This window comes from Elephas maximus, chromosome 4 (genome assembly GCF_024166365.1).
Source record: "Elephas maximus indicus isolate mEleMax1 chromosome 4, mEleMax1 primary haplotype, whole genome shotgun sequence".
In the NCBI taxonomy this organism is placed as follows: Eukaryota; Metazoa; Chordata; class Mammalia; order Proboscidea; family Elephantidae; genus Elephas; species Elephas maximus.
Genome location: NC_064822.1, coordinates 45,459,928 through 45,484,981, shown reverse-complemented (window position 1 = coordinate 45,484,981; position 25,054 = coordinate 45,459,928). Strand labels below are relative to the sequence as shown.

Sequence of the window (25,054 nt, the reverse complement as noted above, 5' to 3'; positions counted from 1 at the left end):
CATCACTGACTCTGATGGATAAAACTGATTTTTCTCCCTCATCCCTTGTTCCTCTTGAAACAAATTCCTAAGACAAAAGCCTTCCTGGTGGAATATCTGGTAGTTGGATATCTTTCATCATTTTGTTGTCCTGCATGTAAGTTTTTACTAGAAGATTTTACTGCTTGCTCTATACTTTTCTACTGTAGTCCTGGAGCCCCCAAATGTATCTTCTTCCAACATGGGATGTTCAATTCAGAGACACTGTAACTCAAATCAAGTTTAAAACTCAAGTTCATTTCCCCCAAACCATTACCATCACAACCTTTTCTTCTCCGGCTCAATCATCTCATTGACAGCTCTTCTTAGTGTAACTGCTCAGTAGTCAAGTTAACCATCACATTTCTTGACTGCCATTCTCAAGAGAAGATTAACCCTCGCGTGGTTTCCATTACAAAAGGCCTTTTACGCCATATCTGGAAGCGTCGGCTTGTTCCGGTGTTGGCAGAGGCTGGTGTTTCTGCCTCATGGCCCCAGCCTGTCCCAGGTTTAGATTCGCAACTCTCTAGACCGACATGCTGAGATGTGTCCACTGCTCTCATTCAATTGCTGGAGGACTCCACTATCCACAACATCAGATACAGGACCTAATGAGATGACACGTGCTGCTGGGTCAACGCCTCCTAAAGGTACAAACACGGTAACGTTAACTGGCTGCCAGACAAACCTCTGGCAAGAAAATGTCCCTAAAGCGCGACCAACCATTGTTTAGCGACTTCTCCAAATTATTGTTTTTTTCAGAACATATACACTCTATACAGGACTAAGAACAGCAGCAGGTGAGTACCAAAAGGGAGTAATCCTGACAGTGAATGGATGGGTGGCCCCCTGGATCTTCTCTATGACTAACTGCTAAGAGGCTACGACTTCATGGCTTGTTTCTTTGTCAGAGGGTAAGTCTGATCACCAAGAAACTTTCAAGGAATAAAATACAAATATGGGAAAGTATATTCTCAGGTGGATGTATCCGATAATTCCTATAAAATTGAACTGAATGAGAAAAACGGTCAATAACACATGTATACCCAGAGAGAAAGAGAAGATAAAAGGATCTCTCCTGATCTGGCTGCTAACCAGAGGGTCGACAGTTCAAATCCGCTAGTCGAATCGATGGCACTGGGTGTTTTTTTTTTCTCCTGAAGTCAAGACAGAACAACTGCCTAAATTAGAATACTTTAAATAAATGCAATGAATGATAGGAAAAAAAATGTTCTGTCTTTGAGAAGTATATTTTTATCACTAGTTATAGTGAATATAGGATGTCACCTGACTGATTTATAGGCAAGTAATCATTGTGAAAAATTGAAAAACTTAAGAGCTCAAAAAGTATTTACAATATGCATTTAAATGCCCTTCTAGGAGGGACCCTGTATGGTAACAAACTATCACTTATTCGATCTTACAATAAGGGCATAAAGGGAACATCTAATAAAAAATGTTGCATTAAAAAAAAAGTCTGGCAGTATATCACTCTGCTACTCAAGGTGTGGTCTGCAGTGGTTCTGGCATCACCTGGGAGCTTCTCAGAAACAAATCAGAGCCCGCATTTTATGAAAAGTCTTAGATGACTAGTATGTATTTTTAAAGTTTGAAGACTACTGGTATAACCCAGATGCGTTTACAGCAGCATATAAGCCAAATTAGTACTAACACTTGCCAGAGATGCTAAATTTCAGTTTTTTCAACCCTACCAAAAAAAAAAAAAAAAACCAAAACTCACTGCCGTCAAGTTGATTCTGACTCAAAAAGACCCCACAGGACTGAGTAGAACTACCCCAAAAGGTTTCCAAGGAGCAGCTGGTAGATTCGAACTGCTGACTTTTTGGTTAGCACCTGAATGCTTAACCACTGCGCCACCAGGGCTCCACTAGCACAGTGGAAAACAACCCTGTTCTGCATTATGGAATACCTAGATAATAGTTTTACTTGGAGTTCTGTTGCCATTTTAACTCGTTATATGCAAATGCCTATAATTTGTTAGGGCATCACTGCCCAGTGAGAAGGCTAAAATTTTAATTTATACTCCTATTTTAACAAGGATCCTCTTATTAGAAAATACAAAAATTATAATTAATGTCTGAAAGCCCATTAAAATCCACAGGTGGGCAAAATTTTAAAACTGCTTTAATAACCAGTTTACAAATAAACTTCCCTTCATCTACTGTAAAACATCATCAATAACTGCTGTTCAAAAAAAAAGTACTAGTCAAAAGTTTCTCAGGCTTCACTCACAGAATTTTCCCCCCTTGGTACAGAAGTTCACCACTCTAGCATGTTTTCCTTAAGATATCTGATGAACTCACTGCTCTATTAAGTCTGGCCCAGAATTAATAAGAAGAAAATAAAAAGGAGCCAAGCCACCAGAAGCTGCCATTCCATCAGTTACATTCTTTCAAACAACTACATTTAAAACTACACTTACAACTTAAGTTTAAAAAATGGCAAAGAGCATCTGGTATGACAAAAGGCTCAAACATTCATGTTTACATGTTTGCTTGTTCTACAACAATGTTTATCCATCTTAGGAGCAGTGGTTTTTAAAATCACATTCATAATACTTTGCTGTTGTGACTGTTGTTAGTTGCCGTCAAGTCGATTTCAACTCATGGCAACCCCATATGTGCAGAGCAGAACTGTTCCATAGGGTTGTCAAGGCTGTGACTTTTCGGGAGCAGATCACCAGGCCTGTCTTCCGAGGGGTCTCTGGGTAGGTTCAAACTGCCAACCTTTTAGCTAGCAGCCGAGCGTTTAACCGTTTGTGCCATCCAGGGACCCTACAGTATCTTACGGAGTGTTATTCTTAAAAATGATGAACAACCTAGGGTTTTTCTCCTCAAGTTTTGATTTTAATAAGAGATTTTAAACAGGAAAAGAAATATGCTGAAGAGTTGGCACTCTCACAAAACCTGGAAAACAAGAGGTAAGAGCTAGGGAGCAAATCTGGAGGCAAGAGAACTTAAATGGTTTATTAAATGACTACACATAGACTTTAAAAAGTTCCTTTGTCCATTTAACAAATATTTACTGAGCATCTACTACACGCCAAGCACCAAGAGCTATGAAGGAGATATGATGGAAAACAAGGTAAGGCTTAGACCCTGCCCTCACAGAGTCTTTACAGAGACAAGCTAACAAGTAATTAAGTAGGACAAAGACTATCGAAGGGCAGTGAGTCACGGTGGCATATAATCACTGACCTATGTCAGACTTTAGAATAATAAGGTAAGACCTGAAGAACACGCAGGAGTAATCCAGGGGAAAAGCAGGAGAGTGCTCCAAACAGAGAGAGGTGAAAAAAAAAAAAGAAGAACTAAAATGCCATTTTGCCTGGGGTTAGGGAAAAAAATAGCAAGAGATAAGTCAGTAAGGTAAGGAGATCCATATCATGCAGGGCCTTGTTAACCAAGTCAGGGAGTTTGGACTTTATAAGCCATGAGGAGCTACTGCAGCGTTTCAATCAAAAGAATCACATAATCAGATGTAAGATTTGGGTTTTAGAAAGATCACTATGGGTAGAACAGAGAGAATGAACTGCAAAGGGCATGAACTGGAGAAGTCAATTAATAGAAGTGAGAGATGATGGTAGTCTGATCTAGGGTCTTGGCAGTGGGGGTGGACTGAAATGGACATGTGTGAGAGACATTTAGTAGTAGAATGCAGTAGATTTGGTAATTAAGTAGCTACAGGAACTGGGGGAGGAGGGCAAATAAAAAACAAAACCTCCTTTTCTAGTTTGGACAGCTAGAGAGCAACAGATGAGAGAGAGGCTTCAGAGGTAGGAAACACATGAGGCTGGTATTTCTGAGACATCTAGGTGGTTGTTTAGAAGACAGTTGGATATATAGTCAGAAACTAAAATGTGAGGTCTGGGCCAGAGATACAGATAGTAACCGGGCCATGGGAAAAGTATACAATGGTAAGAGAAGAGGGTGTATGACTGACCCTGAGGAACACTAATATTTTTAGGCAGTAGAAAGTGCATAAAAGAGTAAGGAGTCAGGAGTAGGTGCGGTAAGAGAAAAAGAGAAGAAGCAGAGTCGCAGACAAAGGAAGGGCAAAGGGAAGACAGTGTTTCAAGAAAAAAAGGAGAGTTTACAATCCTGAACGCTGCTGAGATAAAACCTAAAAAGACTATTGAACTATAGAAGAGTCCTGATCAAAAGGGGGAAAATACAGAACCGAAATTCAAATTCTCACTGGCTCTAGACTTTCTGGAGCCATGGAGGGTGGATGAACCCCCGAAACTACTGCCCTGAGATAATCTTTAAACCTTAAACCAAAAATATTCCCTGAAGTCATTGTAAAATCAAACAATAATTTAGCTTAGCTAGTAAAAAAGGTCTGCCTTGAGCACTGTGCTCTTTTAAGACTATATGGGATCAAATTGACAACAGCAACTCAAAAGATTAGATAGGAACCTTAGGGATAGTGAGTTTATGTTAATGAGGGAGGAACAACTCAGAAAAGAGGGGTGAGAATGGCTGCACAACCAAAAAAATGTAATTGGTCACTAAATTGTACATGTAGAAACTGTTGAATTGGTATGTTTTACTGTATATATTCTAAATGACAACAAAATAAAATTTAGAAGGAAAAAAAACTCATGTGACAACCAAAACTGAATTAATAAGAATATTGACACACTGAAAAATGTAGTCAATGTCACTGAATAATTTGTGTAGAAATTGTTAAATGGGAGCCTGATTTGCTGTGTCAACTCTCACCAAAAACAATATTAAAAAAAAAAAAACAAAAAACTATTGAATTAAGCAACAGGGAGATAGGTGGTGATCCTGGCAAAGGCCGTATCAGTGAAATGGCAGGGGTGGAAATCAGACTATAGGGAGCCAAATGCAAAACAAACGTTACCTGCATGCTTGAAAGTCTAGCAAACAGGGTATTTATTAGTTTTTGTAAAAAACAAACAAAAAAATTATTAGTTTTCGTAAACAACAAGATTATTAATGAACTAAGAAATCCTGATGCAAAACCTGCAATTTCTCTCAAATCAATCTATAACTAGTCCTCTCTATAAATTCAAAAGAGAAAATAAAAATTCCAAAGAAGTCTGCTCAGAGAGAACAAAAGCCAGGCTCTCTATGGCTAAAATCACTATCTTAAAAAAAAAAAAAAAAAGCCACGACTAACATATAAAACAGAATTTCTTTCTCTATCTACAATCCAAAGACTTCCCTATTTTGCTAATGATTAGGCTGGCCTTTATCCTTAACATATAATCCAGAATTCTCTAATTTACTCAATTCAAAGTCATGAAAAACAAATAGCTCAGAAAGAAGTTAAGTAAATCCTGTCTTACCTCCCACCAGTCTTAAAGATTAGATCTGCATTAGGTGCTCCCTTTGGATGTTGGTAACGAGGCCTTCGCTCACGATTGGTGTTTGCTGGAGCTGGGCGCTGTGCAAGAGACTGCAGCATTTCTGTAATTAGGGGCAAAAAATAAAATGAGTTTAATGCTTATAAATATACTCTCCTTATGAAGCAAATAAAATCCTAAGGAGATCAAGTTTATTAGTTCTGTCAGACAGCTGACTGAAGAAAAATAGTAATTCAAATTAAGAAGTACTGAGAGAGCATCTCAGGAGATGAGATTCTTTTAATGCCTAATGTTCACCTTTGGCCACTACCTAAGTGTTTTATGAGGCAGTAAAACAGTGTAAGAGGCACTACAATGTGATAACTAATAAGCACGGTGTTTGGGGGCGGGCCTACAATATTGGTTCAAATCCCAGCTCTGCCATTTACTAGTTACGGGACTTTTGGTTCAGTTTCCTTAAATGTGAAATGGGAATAATAATAGAATTTACAGAGTTCTGAGGATTAAGTGCTTTGTAAAAAGTACATAAAACAGTGTTCTACCCATAGTAAGCATTTAATGAGCGTTAGCTATTGTTATTAAGAACGTTGGGCATCAATTGGGAAACAAGACTCTAGAAGTGGATTAAAAGAAAATCACAAATACTTATTTGCACAACACTCTCTTGCACAAACAGCAGTTTGTTCAGTAAAGTGCTATGTAAACAACATGCTTATGGCTCTAGAATCTGGGTACCACACAAATGCCAAAAGGCTGGCTTATGAGGAGTCTATGGACTCTATATGTAAGGCTGCAATTAACCCAAGAGTATACATGCATAAAACAAATATGCCCTCAAATCTGAAGGAATACTGGGTCCTGAGACCAGGATTCCCATATGTACAACTGAGGTAATATACATTTGTTGAATTAATTTGCTCACAATTGGCTGGCAACATGAGACAATTAAAAATTGATTATTTTCTCACTTGTAAACATGGCTAACAATATGGAATCTAATTATAGAGTTAACAATAAAAAAGACCAAAAGCCAAACCCACTGCTGTGGAGTGGATTCCAACTCATAGCAACCATAGAACTGCCCCATAGGGTTCCCAAGGCTGTAATCTTTATGGAAGCTTTTTTTTTTTTTTTTTAATCTTTACGAAGCAGACTGCCACATCTTTCTCCCGCGGAGCTGCTGGCAGGTTTGAACTACCAACCTTTCGGTTAGCAGCCAAGCGCTTAACGACTGTACCACCAGGGCTCCGTGGAGTTAGCAGCAGATGATCAAAATTATTTACTGCTATTTTAAAATAAGAGAAAAACGATGACAGAATGGGATAGAAAAAACATTAACTTCTCAGGCTAAATATGCACAAAACATGACATGAAAAGGTAAGAGAGGATAATAACTTCGATACACTATATTAAAAAATTTCAAAAGGCATCCAAATTTTCCACTTCTGTCAATCACTTTTTACCTTGGTAATCTTCTTGTTCTTGCCGTTCGTTGATATCTAGTGTGAGCTTTTTCATTCTCATCCTTTCTTCTTGTTCCGCCTGTTGCTGGTTCCAATGATTTGCAGCAAGTTGGGAAGACATGGGTACATTAAGGATCTTAAACTGAGAAAAAAATAACAAAGAAACCACAAATAACTTGAGAAAATCACAAGAAAAAATAGATTCCAAATAAAATAGCAAGTAGAATTAAAAAAGTTTGTAAAATGCGCCCTATTTGGAAGAACGTATCCAGCAACAAAAAAAACAAAAATACCAAACCTGTTGCCATCGAGTCAATTCCCACTCATAGTGATCCTACAGGACAGAGTAGGATTGCCTCATAGGGTTTCCAAGGAGCAGCTGCTAGAGTCGAACTGTCGACTGTTTGGTTAGCAGCCATGGCTCTTAACCACTGCACCACTGGTGCCAACATCTCATCTTATACATCATATCATTTATAAAGAACTATACGGAATGACTTTTACACTGCAAACTGAAATCTCCATCCTTTTCATTTCTATCCTCTGGAACCAGTTCTGCCCTCCTGAGCTATACAGAACAAATCTAGGTCCATCTTCAACACTGAGAGCCTTTCACATTTCTGAAGACAGCTATGATGGTGGGAAAGAAAAATTCAGCAACTGACCTGTGAGAGGTCAGAGTCAGACGGGGCACAGTGTTTACCTATGGAATGCTTTTGTTTTTAGCAGGATGTCCCTGACTTACGACTGCTCATGGTAAACAAACCTGTTGTTATTGTGCAGAGTAGAACTGCTCCACAGGGTTTTCAAGGCTGTGACCTTTAGGACACAGATCACCAGGCCTGTCTTCTGAGGGGCCTCTGGGTGGGTTCGGACCACCAACCTTTTGGCCAGTAGTTCAGTGCTTAACAATTTGGGCCACGGAGTCACTCCAAACTAAGCAAGAATCTATGGATTTATTGGGCATGGCTCCCTGGAAAATTCGAAGCTATGTAACTAACTATATAACAGAGTTGTTTCATAATCTAAATTCTCCTTGCTGTGTGATAACTTGCACAACTCACTTAAGAGACCTTAACTATTACTTGGGATGAGAGGCATGTCTGACACGGAAAGGAAAGACTCAGGGGGCTATGCTCAGGCTCTCAGACCATTTTCTGCTTGGTCTATGCCCTTTGATTTGTTCATTCCTTGGAATTAATGGTAAAGCTTAACACTGAATAAAAACTCTGATTCGTGTGAGTCTGACTGGACAATGTGAAGCTTTGTATTATCTCAGATGTCCTCTACTGGTATTCTCTTTCATGATGCACTTCGGTTAGTCAATGTTCTCATACTAACCCCATTATGCCAGATAAATTAAGGTGAAAAATATTAAGTGTGGGTGTGAAACTATCTACGAACACAAGTAATTACATTCCATATTTATCACAGAAGATAATTAAATATCTCCCTCATATCAAAATAAAAATATATTTTAGAGCAACAACCTAGTAGCCCAATGAAATTAAGTTTGCCATTATTTGCTTTTAGTGATGGGTACTGACTCCTTGAACTATCATCTTCTACACTAAGAGCACAAAACCATCTTTTTTTAATTAAATTTTTATAGTGCTTTAAGTGAAAGTTTACAAATTGAGTCAGTCTCTCACACAAAAATTTATATACACCTTACTATATACTCCTAATTGCTCTCCCCCTAATGAGACAGCACACGCCTTCCCTCCACTCTCTATTTTTGTGTCCATTCGGCCAGCGTCTGACCCCCTCTGCCCTCTCATCTCCCATCCAGACAGGAGAGGACAACTTAGTCTCATGTGTCTACTGGATCCAAGAAGCTCACTCTTCACCAGTATCATTTTCTATCCCATAGTCCAGTCCAATCCCTGTCTGAAGAGCTGGCTTTGGGAATGGTTCCTGTCTTGGGTTAACAGAAGGGCTGGGGACCATGACCTTTGGCATCCTTCTAATCTCAGTCAGACCATTAAGTCTGGTCTTTTTATGAGAATTTGAGGTCTGCATCCCACTGCTCTCCTGCTCCCTCAGTGGTTCTCTGTTGTGTTCCCTGTCACGGCAGTCATCAGTTATAGCCAGGCACCATCTGGCTCTTAAGGTCTCACTCAGGCTGATGCAGTCTCTGGTTCATGTGGCCCTTTCTGTTTCTTGGGCTCATAATTACCTTGTGTCCTTGGTGTTCTTCATTCCACTTTGCTCCAGGTGGGTTGAGAACAACTGATGCACCTTAGATGGCTACTTGTTAGCATTTAAGACCCCAGAAGGCACTCCCCAAAGTGGATGCGGAACGTTTTCTTAGCAGATTTTATTATGCCAATTGACTTAGATGTCCCCTGAAACCATGGTCCCCAAAGCCCTGCCCCTGCTACGCTGGCCTTCGAAGCAGTCAGTTTATCCAGGAAACTGCTTTGCTTTTAGTTTAGTCCAGTTTAGACCTCGCCTATACTGTGTTGTCTTTCCATTCACCTAATTCTTATCTACTATCTAATTGGTGAAAGCCCCTTTCCCTCCCCCCTCTTGTAACCATCAAAGAATATTTCCTTCTCTGTTTAAACTGTTTCTCCAGTTATTATAATAGTGGTCTTATACAACATTTGTCCTTCTGCAACTGACTAATTTCACTCAGCATAATGCCTTCCAGATTCCTCCATGTTACGAAATGTTTCAGGGATTCATCATTGTTCTTTATCGATGCATACTATTCCACTGTGTGACTATACCATAATTTATTTATCCATTCATCCATTGACGGGCATCTTGGTTGCTTCCATTCTTTTTGCTATAGTAAACAGTGCTGCAATGACCATGGGTGTACATATATCGGTTTGTGTAAAGGCTCTTAATTCTCTAGGATATATTCCAAGGAGTGGAATTGCTGGATCGTATGGTAATTTCATTTCTAGTTTTTTAAGGAAGCACCAAATCGATTCCCAAAGCGGCTGTACCATTTTACATTCCCATCAGCAGTGTGTAAGTGTTCCAGTCTCTCCACAACCTCTCCAACATTATTTTGTGTTTTTTGAATTAATGCCAGCCTTTCTGGAGTGAGAGGGAATCTCATTGTAGTTTTGATTTACATTTCTCTAATGGCTAATGATCGTGAGCATTTCCTCATGTATCTGTTAGCTACCTGAATGTCTTCTTTAGTGAAGTGCCTGTTCATATCCTTTGCCCATTTATTAACTGGGTTATTTGTCTTTTTTTTTTTTTTTTCTCTATCAAATAAACCTATATTATATTCTGCAAAGGATTACATATCCAATGAATTCACTAATGATACAAAGAGTTTTCATTCTCCCATACTAACAGATAAGCACACAATCTCTAAGCACAAAGCTTATATTCACAAATAATTTGTTTTAAAGACAAAACTTCAGATAATAATCACAATGGGAATTTGTTATTTAATGCAACCACTAGTCTAATATGTTGCCAATAAAATGTAAGCAGTTATATCACAAAACCAGGATTATATTCAGTGGACATGCATTAATAATCTATACAATTTAACATTACACCAAAAAAGAAATTGAATACAAAATTTCCTGTAATTTTTGGTGATTTTGAAATTTCGTGGTATAGATTACAAAAAAAACTGTAAAAACAGATTTTAAATATCTTCAATAAAATGGTAAAAAATTGAATAAGTCTTTGAAGTTTTCATACTGGGCTGAAGATTTAAAATATCAAGCTGGCCCCATTGTGTCAAAATTGACAGATAAATATTTACAATGACTAGACAGGCTTTAGTTACAATGGTGCTGGAGGACTACTTCCTCCTATTGAAAACCCTTTGGGGGTTAATTTCTCAATGCAAACATGTCTTTGTAAATACTGTGAGAATACAAACTTGGAAACATACAGATAGTCAGGACAGGGATGAAAAGTAATACACAAGTCAATCTTATTTGTGACCTGTCAAAAGAAAGGCTTCCGGCTCCCAAAGACCTAACACTATCCCCCAGTATTAAAGTAAATCAGCAGGAGAAGAATGACGTTACTAGCTGGCATTCTTCTACAAAATTATTCTTCACTACACACCAAGGCAGGACTCAAGCTCTGAGAACCTCCTTCTCTAGTGTGTAATTAGCAGAGCACCAAATTTATAAGCCGACATAGCAACCCAAAATATTAAACACGTTTTTCATACAGAAGCAAATTTTTTTTTCCATTGTTAGTTCTATGTGCCATGTTATGCTTGGAACTTATGTGGCTACCGATAAGAAAAGAATTAGGGAAGCTCTGAACGTATTTTGTACTTTTCATCAGGCTAAAGTGCAAAATATTTCCGTATCTCTCTGGTATTTCAAGAGGCAAAAATATCAAACACGCATAATAAAGAAACTGAAGTGACAAGAGAACTAATACCAAACAAAAAAAAAGACCTCTTTATACATTTGAAGACTACATACGAGCAATTTAACTTCCCTTTCTTCTTCAGTGAGATGTGTGTATGAATCAAGTTCTCATAGAACCTGAGATTTTGTTTGATTATTCTTCCCAGGATCAGAGATTCCAAAATTATTACAAGAAAAAATGGAAAAAAAAAGTAACATTGCATGACAATGGACACTAAGTTCATAAAGAACCTCTTTTTAAAATGAGATATTATGGAAGAAAATACCATGAAAATAATAATCCTATGAGAATTTTTTTTAAGCACAGTAAATTTGAGTCTTGGTCTTCACGAAGATACTATGTTTATATAGAAAACTATAAATATACAAGACTCTGGGGAGGGAAAAAGTCAGAATACATTTTAACATTCCGTAGGCCTAAAAAACTTTGGGGCAGAAGAAGGATGGCCAACTGAATTATCACTTTAAAATACACAACTATGAAAAATTCCTGGGTCAAAAGAGTCCTTGAAATGGAACCACACTTTGTGAAAAAAACACAACTTAGATTTTTTAAAGGAAAGAAAAAGTACTGAGTAACTGCAGTCCCTTTCAAAAAGGAAATATTAAATTAAGGGGGAAAGATTCTAATAGTGTAAACTGGTCTGGCTCAGAAAGAAAACTGAACAGCATATCCAAGAGTCTGTCTATAAAAGTAAAGATGGTACATCTTTAATATTAAAGAACTAGGCTATTAAAAAGTTCATTCTCAGAATTGTTTTTAGTAAAAGCTCATTTGTGCTCTTTTGTGGGTGCATAATAGAGTTCCATGGGTTTGTTCACTTTCCAGTATTTCTCACTGACCAATTCCAAAGAAAAAGAGCCATTTAATACAGTGAACTGGCCATTAGCTGTTGCTATGTAAATGGTATACTGCTTCTCACTAGCTGTATCAAGGTTCATCTGGTTTGATTCTCCTTTGCTTCGAAGTTCTTCTAAAGCTAGCCTCACAGCCAGATACTTGGACAAGTGATCAACAGTGGCATTACCTTAAGTCTTTATGTATCTTGTCTGTGCACTGTCATCTTTTTCCCATAAGTGTGGGATGAGGCATGAATACTAACTCAATTTCACTAGCACCATCCATGACTGGATCAATTGCCACTGCTGCATTGTTATTATCAAGCTCAAGCCCAGAATCATCAGATGTTTTGGTCCGTTTGTTACTAGGTCCTGCTTCCTGATTGCTATGTGTGGATGCGTTACTGCAGTGGGAACTGTCACCATTATCTTCTGCTCCACTACCATTTTCAATCTGCTGTTTCTTGCCTCGCTGTAGTCTGTTCATGGCCTGTATCTTCAGTCCTTCCTCAATGCTGTGACTGAGTGCTTGCTGATTGTTGTGCTTGTTGATCCTGGCTAATACTCTCTCCTGGTGAGCTTCAGACTCATCACGACTTGGATAAATTTTGCTGATGAGGGCACCAAAGTTTGGGTCTGGCCTTAGCGATCTTTTGGAAACTAGCTTTTTCCGACAGGTAGGACATTCTTTGTTGCCACTTCCGAAGGCTGTGATAACGCAGTCCGCACAGAAGCGATGCAAACACTCCTTTGTGGTCATAGTGTTTTTCAGCAAACCCAAACAAATCAGGCACATCAGCTCACTGTGCAGACTTCGAGGCGAAACCACAATTTCTAGACCATCCGTTACTGCCTCCTGAGGTGTTCGTTGTAATTCATACAAACTAAGTTCCCACGTTTTGCTTAACGGTTGAGTTCCATTTGTCTGCACAGCCTGAGACATTGCGGCTCCTGCCCCAGCCTGGGGCTCCGCTGGCGGCGGCCAGAGCAAGACTCGAGAACAAGCCGCCGCAGCTGCCAGCGTGGCAAGCCTGGGCTTCCACAATGGAGTTCCTATTTGTCTTTTTGTAGTTGAGTTTTTGCAGTATCACCTACATTTTAGAGATCAGATGCTGATCGGAAATGTCATAGCTAAAAACTTCTTCCCAGTCTGTAGGTAATTTTTTTACTCTTCTGGTAATGTCTTTGGATGAGCATAGGTGTTTGATTTTTAGGAGCTCCCAGTTATCCAGTTTCTCTTCTGCATTGTTAGTAATGTTTTGTATACTGTTTATGCCATGTATTAGGGCTCCTACCGTTGTCCCTATTTTTTCTTCCATGATCATTTTAGATTTTATATTTAGGTCTTTGATCCATTTTGAGTTAGTTTTTGTGCAAGGAGTGAGGTATGGGTCTTATTTCATTTTTTTGCAGATGGATATCCAGTTATGCTAACACCATCTGTTAAACACACTATTTTTTTCCCCATTTAACTGACTCTGGGCCCTTGTCAAATATCAGCTGCTCATATGTGGATGGATTTATGTCTGGATTCTCAATTCTGTTCCACTGGTCTATGTATCTGTTGTACCAGTACCAGGCTGTTCTGACTACTGCGGAGGTATAATAAGCTCTGAAATCAGGAAAAGTGAGGTCTCCCACTTTATTCTTCTTTTTCAGTAATGCTTTACTTATCTGGGGCCTCTTTCCCTTCCATATGAAGTTGGTGGTTTGTTTCTCCATCTTACTGAAAAATGTTATTGGAATTTGGATCACAGTTACATTGTATCTATACATTACTTTTGGTAGAATAGACATTTTTACAATGTTAAGTCTTCCTATCCATGAGCAAGGTATGTTTTTCCACTTCTGCAGGTCTCTTGGTTTCTTCCAGTAGTATTTTATAGTTTTCTTTGTATAGGTCTTTTACATCTCTAGTAAGATTTATTTCTAAGTATTTATCTTCTTGGGGGCTACTGTAAAATGGTATTGATTTGGTGATTTCCTCCTTGATGTTCTTTTTGTTGGTGCAGGGGAATCCAGCTGATTTTTGTATCTTTATCTTGTATCCTGATACTCTGCTGAACTCTTCTATTAGTTTCAGTAGTTTTCTTAAGGATTCTTTAGGGTTTTCTCTGTATAAGATCATGTCATCTGCAAATAGAGATACTTCTTCCTTACAAATCTAGATGCCCTTTATTTATCTAGCCTAATTGCTTTGGCAAGGACCTCCAGCACAATGTTGAATAAGAATGGTGATAACAGGCATCCTTGTTTGGTTCCCGATCTTATAGGTAATGCTTTCAGACTCTCTCCATTTAGAATGATGTTGGCTGTTGGTTTTGTATAAATGCCCTTTATTATGTTGAGGAATTTTCCTTCTATTCCTATTTTGCTGAGAGTTCTTTTCATGAACGGGTGTTGAACTCTGTCAAATGCCTTTTCTGCATTAATTGATAAAATCATGTAGTTCTCTTCTTTATATGATAGATTACATTAATTGTTTTTCTAATGTTGAACCATCCCTGCATACTTGGTATGAATCCCACTTGGTCATGGTGAATTATTTTTTTTGATATGTTGTTGAATTCTATTGGCTAGAATTTTTTTGAGGATTTTTGCATCTAAGTACACAAGGGATACTTTTTTTTGTGGAGTCAGTCTTTATCTATTTTGGTATCAGGGTATGCTGGCTTCACAGAATCAGTCTGGAAGTATTCCATCCTCTTCTAGGCTCTGAAATACCTTTAGTAGTAGTGGTGTTAATTCTTCTCTGCAAGTTTGGTAAAACTCTACAGTGAAGCCATCCAGGCCAGGGCTCTTTTTTGTTGGGAGTTTTTTGACTGCCTTTTCAATCTCTTTTGTTATGGGTCTATTTAGTTGATCTACCTTTGTTGTGTTAGTTTAGGTAGGTAGTGTGTTTATAGGAATTCATCTATTTCTTCTGGGTTTTCAAATTTGTTAGAGTACAATTTTTCATAGTAATCTGATATGATTCTTTTAATTTCAGCTGGGTCTGTTGTAATATCACCCATCTCATTTCTTATTTGGGTTAATTGCTTCCTCACCTGTTTTTATTTCGTCAGTTTGGCTGATGGTTTACCAATTTTGTTAATTTTTTCAAAGAACCAGCTTTTGGTCTTGTTAACTCTTTCAATTGTTTTTCTGTTTTCTATCTCATTTAATTCTGCTCTAATTTTTATTATTTGCTTTCTTCTGGTGCCTGAGGGTTTCTTTTGTTGCTCTCTCTGTTCAAGTTGTAGGGATAATTCTTTGATTTTGGCCCTTTCTTCTTTTTCTATGTGTGAGTTTATTGATATAAATTGATCTCTGAGCACCGCTTTCACTGTGTCCCAAAGGTTCTGATAGGAAGTGTTTTCATTCTCACTGGGTTCTATGGATTTCTTTATTCCATCCTGAATGTATTGTATGACCTGGTCATTTTTGAGCAGGGTATTCAGTTTCTATTCCCTGTTTTTTCTGTTCTTGATTTCTACTTTTATGGCCGTATGGTCAGAGAAGATGAGTTGTAATATTTCAATGTGTTGGATTCTGCTAAGGCTTGCTTTATGATCTAATATATGGTCTGTTCTAGAGAATGTCCCATGTACACTAGAAAAGAAAGTATACTTGTCTGCTGTTGGGTGGAGTGTTCTATATATGTCTACGAGGTCAAGTTGGTTGACTGTGACATTTAGATCTTCCGTGTCTTTACTGAGCTTCTTTCTGGATGTCCTGTCCTTCACCGAAAGTGGTGTGTTGAAGTCTCCTACCTTAATTGTGAAGCTGTCTATCTCATTTTTCAATGCTGTTAGTTTTATGCATCTTGCAGCCCTGTCACTGGGTGCATAAATATTTAATATGGTTATATCCTCCTTGTTTATTGTCCCTTTAATCGATATACAGTGTCCTTCTTTGTCCTCTGTGGTGGATTTAATTTTGAAGTCTATCTTGTTGAAAATTAACACTGCCATTCCTGCTCTTTTCTGATTGTTGTTTGCTTAATGTATTTTTTCCTAGCCTTTTAGTTTGTGTCTCTAAGGTGTGTCTGTTGCAGGCACCATATAGACGGATCGTATTTTTTTTAATCCATTCTGCCACTCTGTCTCTTTATTGGTGCATTTAGTCCATTAACATTCAGCATAATTACAGATAGGTATGAGTTTAGTGCTGTCATTTTGATGTCTTTTTTTGAGTGTTGTTGACAGCTTCTTTTTCCCACTCAATTTTTTGAGCTGATTTTATCTTTATATATTGTCTTTTCCTTTTGTTCGTTGTTGTTGATTTTGTTTCTGCTGAATGTCTACTTTTTCCTTGTATTTTAATTTGATGAGTAGGATAGTCAGTCTCCTTTTTGTTTACCTTAATACCTACCCTATTTTTCTAAGTTTAAACCCGGCTTTTATTTCTTTATATCGCCTTTTCTTCCTCTCAATATGAAAGATCTATGACTACCTTTCTTAGTCCCTCCTTATGGTTTTCATGTTGTCTTCTTTTACATAATAAGATCGCTGTTTCCCTGTTCTGAGCATTTTTTTTATCTTGATTTATTTTTGTAATTTCCCTGTCTGGGTTGACTTCTGATTGTTCTGTCCAGTGTTCTACTCTCGGGTTGATACCTGATATTATTGATTTTCTAACCAAAGAACTCGTTTTAGTATTTCTTGTAGTTTCGGTTTGGATTTTACGAATTTCCTAAACTTCTGCTTATCTGGGAATGTCCTAATTTCACCTTCATATTTGAGAGACAGTTTTGCTGGATATATGATTCTTGGCTGGCAATTTTTTTCCTTCAGTGCTTTACATAAGTCATCCCGTTACTTCTTGCCTGCATGATTTCTGCCAAGTAGTCCGAGCTTATTCTTATTGACTCTCTTTTGTAGGTGACTTTTTGTTCAGCCCTAGTTACCCTGAGAATTCTCTATCTTTGGTTTTGGCAAGTTTGATTATAATATGTCTTGGTGACTTTCTTTTAAGATATGCGTTATGTGGGGTTCAATGAGAATCTTGGATAGATATCTTCTCATCTTTCGTGATATCAGGGAAGTTTTCTGCCAACAAATCTTCAACAATTCTCTCTGTATTTTCTGTTATCCCTCCCTGTTCTGGTACCCCAATCACTCGTAGGTTATTTCTCTGGATAAGAGTCCCCCATGATTCTTAAGGTTTCTTCATTTTTTTAAATTCTTTTATCTGATTTTTCTTCAAATATATTGGTGCCAAGTGATTTCTCTTCAAGCTTACCAATTCTGCCTCCCACTTGATCAATTCTACTCCTCTGACTTTCTACTGAGTTGTCTAATTCTGTAATTTTATTGTTAATCTTCTGAATTTCTGATTGCTGTTTCTCTACAGATTCTTGCAGCTTATTAAATTTTTCATCATGTTCTTGAATAACCTTTTTAATTTCTTCAACTACTTTATCTGTGTGTTCCTTGGCTTGTTCTGCGTATTGCCTGATTTCCTTCCTAATTTTGTTCCTGATGTCTTGAGGAGTTCTGTATATTAATCTTTTGAATTCTGCATCTGGTAATTCCAGGAAGGCACCTTTAGCCAGAAGACCCCTTGATTCTTTGTTTTGAGAGCTTGTTGACGCGATCATAGTCTGTTTATATGACTTGATACTGACTGTTGTCTCTGAGCCATCTATAAGTTATTGTATTAGTTTATTTTATGTTTGCTTACTGTATCCTAGCTTCTTGCTTTGTTTTGTTCTGATATGCCCAAATAGGTTGCTTGAGTGAACTAGCGTGATTATTTTCACCTTTGAAGCTCTGACGTCCTGTCACCAGATGGGCTAGAGCTGTATCGGGTATATCAGACTAGGAGTCCATTCACTTTTCTTGTATGAATTCAGCTCAGGTGTCCAGGTAGCTGGTCATCAAGTGTGTGGTACAGGCTCTGTCCTACACTCTTAGAGGGGCAGGGGTGATTGGTGTAGGTACCGGTATCTGGTTGCAGCAGGGGTATCAGGCTCTGAACAAGGCAGAGGGCTGAGAACCGTCCCCCAAATGTCTGCGAGGAAAGCACGTTCCTGTTCCCTAGAGCGTACAGGTGGGTGAGTTCTGCAGACAGACCATGGGCACTCAATGCTTTTGTTTGTAAGGATTGGGAGGTACCAGTTATCCTTGGACCTCTGTCGTGGGTGGCTGGATGACCTCTGTGGAGCCACCAGTCCTTATGCCCCTGCTGTGGGTAGGTGAGGACCCGTTTAATAGGCAAAGCAGTGTCAAATATCAAACACCCACCTATTCACCGCACAGCTGAAATGGTTACAGTCTGCCAGCAAGGGCCTATTCTCCTGAAATAGGCCCACACAGGTCCATGCAGGGGAGAAAGGTATTCAAAGTCCACAGGCTGTTTATGCCTGGACAGGAGCCGCTTCTGTCCTGAGCTTCCCCAGTTAGTGGAGCTGGTAAATTATCTTTTCTCCCAGTTGTGAATTAATTCCTACTCCAAGGCCGGGAGGATGGCTCAGGACACTCAACATGGCCTATCTCAGGCCCAGGGAAATCAACACCCACTGAAGCTAGGTTGGAGGCTGGGGACGTGGTAAAATATACGTAAGTACTTAGCTTTTGGCGAGAGCGCCATTCTTCTCTGTTTCTGGAGGTATGAGCAGGTGTGAGCAGGCTCTGTGGCTTCTCCCTGAGGAAGCTGCAGCCAAATGCTACTACCAGCCCATCGCTGCCACTCCTGGGAATGGTGCCTGAGGGATTCCAGCATTTTAGGTCCGGTAATTCCTCTTTGCTTGTGAACTGTCTCTCCCTCCCTCTGCTGCTCAGTCCGTTTTCTAACTTTGCCTTTGATGTTCAGGGCTCCTAGCTTGTTATAATCGTCTCACTTGTTTTTTCGGGTCTTTGTTGTAAGAGGGATCACAAGAAGTGTCTGCCTATTCTGTTGTCTTGACCCCGCCTCCCAAAACCATCTTGTTTTAATAAAAAATAAAACTTTACTGAGGTATGCTTGGTAAAAAAAAAATTAACTGCACATATTTAAAATGTACAATTTGATATGTTTTGACACATGTATAAACGAGAAATCTTCACCACAATCGAAATAAACATATCCATCACCTTCAACGTTTCCCAACGCCCCTTTGTAATCTACCTCTTCCTCTCCCTCCATCCATAGGCAACCACCAATCTGCTTTCTGCCACTATTGATTAGTTTACATTTTCTAAAAATTTACATAAATTAAGTCATACAACACGTACTCTCCTTTATCTATCATATTTTACTTAGCGTAATGATTTTGAAATGAATTCATGTTGTTGTATGCATCAGTGGTTCATTGCTTTTATTGAAGACTAGTACTCCATCGTGTGGATATGCCAGAATTTGTTCATACGCTCACCTATTGACGACATTTAAGTTTCTTCTAGTTTTTTATCATTACAAATACAGTTGTGCAGTCAAGTACAAACCTTTACATAGATATGTTTCCATCTCTCTAAACTGAAAAATGCTGGGAGTGAAACAGTTGATGTGTTTTATTTTTTTGAGAAACTGCCAAACCATTTTCCAAAGTAGCTGCACCATTTTATATTCCCACCATTTTACATTACCACTAGCTGTGTATGAGAGTTTCTTCACATCCTTGCCAACGCTTGGGATGGGCAATCTTTTTCATTTCAGTCATTCTAGTGCCTAAAATTATTAAATTTTGCGAGCAAAATAAAGCCACAAGTTAATTTAAAAGATTCATCTTCTTGGCAGAATGAGATTAACAACCAGTAGACAGAACTTTAAAATCCTTATTTACTTCTCTACACCTGCCCTTTTGCCTATTTTATAATCTGTATCAGAAATGTACCTACATACAGCACCTGCCACAACTCTTTCTTCTTTCCACTGACAAAAACAGCTGAAATAAAGTCAAATAAAATAACCTTCATTCCCCATTGTAAATCTTATTATTTACTTTTCAAAATTCAGGAAATCACACAAAAAATTTAAGAAAAAAAAATTTTTTTTTCTTAAATAGTAATATTATTGTAAAATATCATAGTAATTCATAAAGAAATTTTTTACTGTCAGCATTATTTATATGGAAAGCATTCTGTTGCACCTGTATTTCCAAATCCAGATGCTCTGAACTACTCGTAGAGACCAGGGAGAATTTCAAATGTCTAGAGAGAAAGACCAAAACTATTAGAATGATTTCCAGAATGAAGATTTGAAGCAATCTTCCAATCTTCCCTTAACAGAACAACCGTGAAATGTAGTTGGCAGTTACATAAGAGATACAGATACTCTAAGTAAAATTTAATCTATACAAATTAATACATTAATTTTAAAGAAATAAAATATTAACTTATAATAGTACTTAGTTCTTGTGTATTTCTAAACACATACTTTTTTTTATATTACTTCTTTTTTTTCCAAAATACATATCTATTTTTAAAATAATTTTTATTGACCTTTAAGTGAACGTTTACAAATCAAGTCAGTCTGCACATATAAGCTTATATACACCTACTCCATACTCCCACATACTCTCCCCCTAATGAGCCAGCCCACTCCCTCCTTCCAGTCTCTCCTTTCGTGATGATTTTGCCAGTTTCTAACCCTCTCTACCCTCCTATCTCCCCTCCAGACAGGAGATGCCAACACAGTCTCAAGTGTCCACCTGATACAAGTAGCTCACTCTTCGTCTGCATCTCTCTCCAACCCATTGTCCGGTCCCTTCCATGTCTGATGAGTTGTCTTTGGGAATGGTTCCTGTCCTGGGCCAACAGAAGGTTTGGGGGCCATGACCACCGGGATTCCTCTAGTCTCAGTCAGACCATTAAGTCCGGTCATTTTATGAGAATTTGGGGTCTGCATCCCACTGATCTCCGGCTCCCTCAGGGGTTCTCTGTTGTGCTCCCTGTCAGGGCAGTCATCGTAAATCCATGCTTTTAAGTAATTTATGGCAGGCAGGCTGAGGAGGAAAGAACTAAAAGGGGAAAGAGGAAAGGATGTGGAATTTTTTTTAAATGTCCCATTTATGCTTATTAAAGTAAAGAACTAAAACAGTACTGTCAAGAATATATAATCTGGAATCAGATACGCCTGATTTAAACACTAGTTCCAGATTTACAAACTATGAGATTTTAAGTATACCTTAATTACCACGTGTCTTAGTTTCCTCATCTGTAAAATGGGGGCAATAACAGAGCCTCAAGTTTTAAAAAGCAAAGGTGGCACTTCAATGGCTAAGTGCACCTGACCCAAGCCATGGTCTTTTCCATTGCCTCATATGCATGTGAAAGCTGGACAATGAAAAAGGAAGACAGAAGAACTGATGTATCTGAACTGTAGTATTGGTGAAGAATATGGAATATACCACGGACTGCCAGAAGAATGAACAAATCAGTATTAGAAGAAATACAATCAGAATGCTCCTTAGAAGCAAGAATGGTTGAAGACTTAGGCTCACTTACTTTAGACATGTCATCAGGAAAGACCAATAGCTAGAAAAGGACATCATGTTTAGTAGAGGGTCAGCTAAAACAAGGGAAACTCTCTCTCTCCACAAGAAAAGCTGACACAACAGCCACAACAACGGACTGAGATACACCAATGATCGGGAATTTGGGTCAGGATCAACTAAAGTTTCACTCTGTTATACATATGCCCTCTGTGAGTCGGAGCTGACTTGAAAGCAACTAACAACAACCTTTATAGGGTTGTTGATAAAATTACATGTACAAGAACGATGTCTGGAATATAGTAAGATTTCAATAAATTTTAGCTATTACTGTTATGGGTCTGGGTTATTACTGTTATAATTACTTTATTATCTAGCAGGGATGGGGGATTGGGGACCATGGTTTCACGGGACATCTAGGTCAATTGGCATAATAAAATCTATTAAGGAAACCTTCTGCATCCCACTTTGGAGAGTGGCATCTGGGGTCTTAAACGCTAGCATGTGGCCATCTAAGATGCATCAATTGGTTGCAACCCACCTGGGGCAAAGGAAAGAACACCAAAGACACAAGGTAATTATGAGCCCAAGAGACAGAAAGGGCCACATAAACCAGAGACTACATCAGCCTGAGACCAGAAGAACTAGATGGTGCCTGGCTACAACCCATGACTGGCCTGACAGGAACACTACAGAGAACCCCTGAGGGAGTAGGAGAGCAGTGGGATGCAGACCTCAAATTCTCATAAAAAGACCAGACTTAATGGTCTGACTGAGATTAGAAGGACCCTGGAGGTCATGGTCCCCAGCCCTTCTGTTGGCCCAAGACAGGAACCATTCCCCAAACCAACTCTTCAGACAGGGATTGGACTGGACTATGGGATAGAAAATGATACTGGTGATGAGTGAGCTTCCTGGATCAAGTAGACACATAAGACTATGCTGGCAGCTCCTGTCTGGATGGGAGATGAGAGGGCAGACGGGGTCAGAAGCTGACAGAATGGACACCAAAGTAGAGAGTGGAAAGAAGGAGCGTGCTGCCTCATTAGGGGGAGAGCAACTGGGAGCATATAGCAAGGTGTATATAAATTTTTGTATGAGAGACTGACTTGATTTGTAAACTTTCACTTAAAGCACAATTAAAAAAAATTATTATCTTACAACATATACGTAGGTAGGAGTTCTGGACAATGTTGCATGTTTCTCAGTGAAATATGTAATATGTATTAGACTCTGAGGATGGCGGCTAAATTTTAAGTCATTCTGTTCCTAGTATCAAATAGAAGCCCTGGTGGCAAAGCTGTCAAGTGCCTGGCTGCTAACCAAAAAATTATCAGTTCAAATCCACCAGCCACTCCTTGGAAAGCCTACGGGGCAGTTCTACTCTGTCCTATAGGGCTGCCCTGAGTCAGAATCAACTCAATGGCAACTGGTTTAGTTTTTAGCTTTGGTAATATCAAATAAGATCCTTTATTTGAGATAGCAGGGTAAAGAAAGGTGCAAGTGTGATTTTCTAAAAGTAAATTATAGACCCAAACATCACAATTCTCCTACTTTATCAGCTGGCTGGTTTTCCTCACAGTGGCTTTACTGAGTGGTCTTAAAACTTTTATAAATATATTCAAATACAAAGGGGAACAGTATATTATTATTTTACAAAATGCTCAAGCAACGCAGCCTAATAAGAAATGTAGAGAATTTTTTTATCACCATGAAATTAGAAGCTGCATTTCTAAGATACTTTTGTTTATCTGTCATGACATTAAAATATTAAGAAATGAAACAGGGTAGCCATTTTCTTCCCTTATTACTTCCCTAATGGTAACATTTGAAATTTCCTTCATAATTCAGAATGGCGAGGCTAATGATGATGGTACTGGTCATACTAATGAAACAGTATAAAATATTGTAAGGAAAATTTCATAATAAAATGTGAAAATATTGGCTTTCTCTTCATTTATAAGACTAGTAATTTCTTCATTTAGATCTTCTAAAAGGATACAATTATAAATAAAAGATATACAAAAACACATTTTATGGCCTCTCAGACAAGTTTTACAAAAGAAAATGTTCTCAAGTACTGTGTGCTTGAAAATAAAAAGAGACAGTAATAGATACAGAGAAAAGACAAGACAAATATAGTATTGTCACCTTTACCAAATGCCTTTACTCTAAAGCTGCTAAAATACTATTAGAAAGAGAGGTGCTACTTTATAGCAGTTTAAATGACAAAAACTTTAAGATCACTTGAACTAGATTTCCTGGAACAGGATAACAATAATAAAGATAATTTAGGTTGTACTCTAAGGTTACTTCACAACCTTAGTTGAAATTAAAAACAAAAACAACTGTATGTATGTATGCATGCGTGTGTATATATATATATAAAACCCCAAGTTATGACAGAAAAGTATCAGTTACTGTAGTCAAAATATACATAAATCATGAATCCTTATAAATATTAACTACAAAAAAGGAGCTGCATGCAAGTTTTAAAGTATAGTAAATACGTTGTGCATTTGTTGAAAACAATCAAAAAGCTCTTTAAAACGTTATGTAATAGGTCTAGTACATTAAAATTTTTGTATGGGATAAAGTATTTTATTTCAGTTCATTATTTCAATTTTGTAAATCTTTAAATCTACACAGAAAGAAATTCACCAACATTATCTCTGTCTCTTTTTCTTTTCAACTACTCCCTTCACTGGTGTAAATTTTTCTTTTCCTAATGACTACAGGAGAAAGTTATAATTTGGTGCACAAAGAGATCTTTCACTTAACTTAAGAATTAGAGAGTCCTATGAGGCAACACATTTCACATTTCTAGAAAAACCGTTGCACCAGAAGGGCCAACACCCAAAATCCAAATACAGAAATAAAAATCAGAACAAAATACACGTTCTTTTTCAGACCACAAAATACCAATGATGTTTCCTCAAATGATGTTCCTAAACTTGAACATTTTCCAAAATTCCAAATAAAGTTTGTAAGACTTTAAAATTTACTTTAATAACCAAGTACTCTGAACTCTCATTTTATGATTGCTAATATTTTTAATAAAGTTCAATAAAAATATTTCCTTAAGAATTAGATTTCACATTTAAAAAAATAAGGATTTTAACTCCTCATTTTGTGTAAAGTTATACGAGATACAGAGTACATAATCTAGCCACTTTGAACAGAAATATTCCTTCTAAAATATGAACATATAAATAGTCTTTTTAATCCATGCTATTTAGAAATTAGGACTGCTGAACTGAATTTATTTTCCAAAGCCCCCAAAAAAGCTTTGCTCAGGTAGATTTTGATTTATTTTCAAGGTTTACATGTTCTGTAAGCATCAAACTGGGGGTACAAGTTGACAAAGATGGTAATGAATTTTCATGTGGATCTGACAAAACAGAGGGAGGAATGAAGAATCTGACTTATTGTTACATAATTTGATCTTCACAGAACGTATTCTCAAATCCCATTTTAGTTAAGAAAAATCAAGTCTCAAGAACTGTGGCAAAGGTAATTTAGTAGCTATGCGAGAATAGGAAGCAAGGGCTATCTGATTGAAGATGCTACATACTATCCTTCACAAATAAAAAAAAAAAAAGAAGCTGCG

General features: G+C 37.9%; 2 protein-coding genes across 3 annotated transcripts in view; both read right to left on the bottom strand.

Annotated features, from left to right (window-relative positions):
- Positions 1–413: 413 nt before the first annotated feature.
- UPF2 (UPF2 regulator of nonsense mediated mRNA decay) overlaps positions 414–25,054 on the bottom strand; it is a 138,648-nt gene continuing 114,007 nt past the window's right edge. The window contains exons 20-22 of one of the 2 annotated variants that reach the window (XM_049885059.1): positions 6,838–6,979; positions 5,357–5,477; positions 414–662 (exon numbers count right to left, since the gene is read on the bottom strand). In XM_049885059.1, the coding sequence (XP_049741016.1) occupies positions 653–662; positions 5,357–5,477; positions 6,838–6,979 (273 nt within the window). In that variant the 3' untranslated portion in view covers positions 414–652. Of the gene's footprint in view, positions 663–5,352; positions 5,478–6,837; positions 6,980–25,054 lie in introns of those variants that run through there. The other variant, XM_049885061.1, reaches the window with a different exon arrangement.
- Positions 11,498–23,401, bottom strand: LOC126076523 (E3 ubiquitin-protein ligase RING2-like). The gene is given in 2 exon segments (XM_049885087.1): positions 11,498–12,281; positions 12,283–23,401. Coding segments are annotated over 2 exon segments (1,011 nt in total). The 5' UTR covers positions 12,994–23,401; the 3' UTR covers positions 11,498–11,981.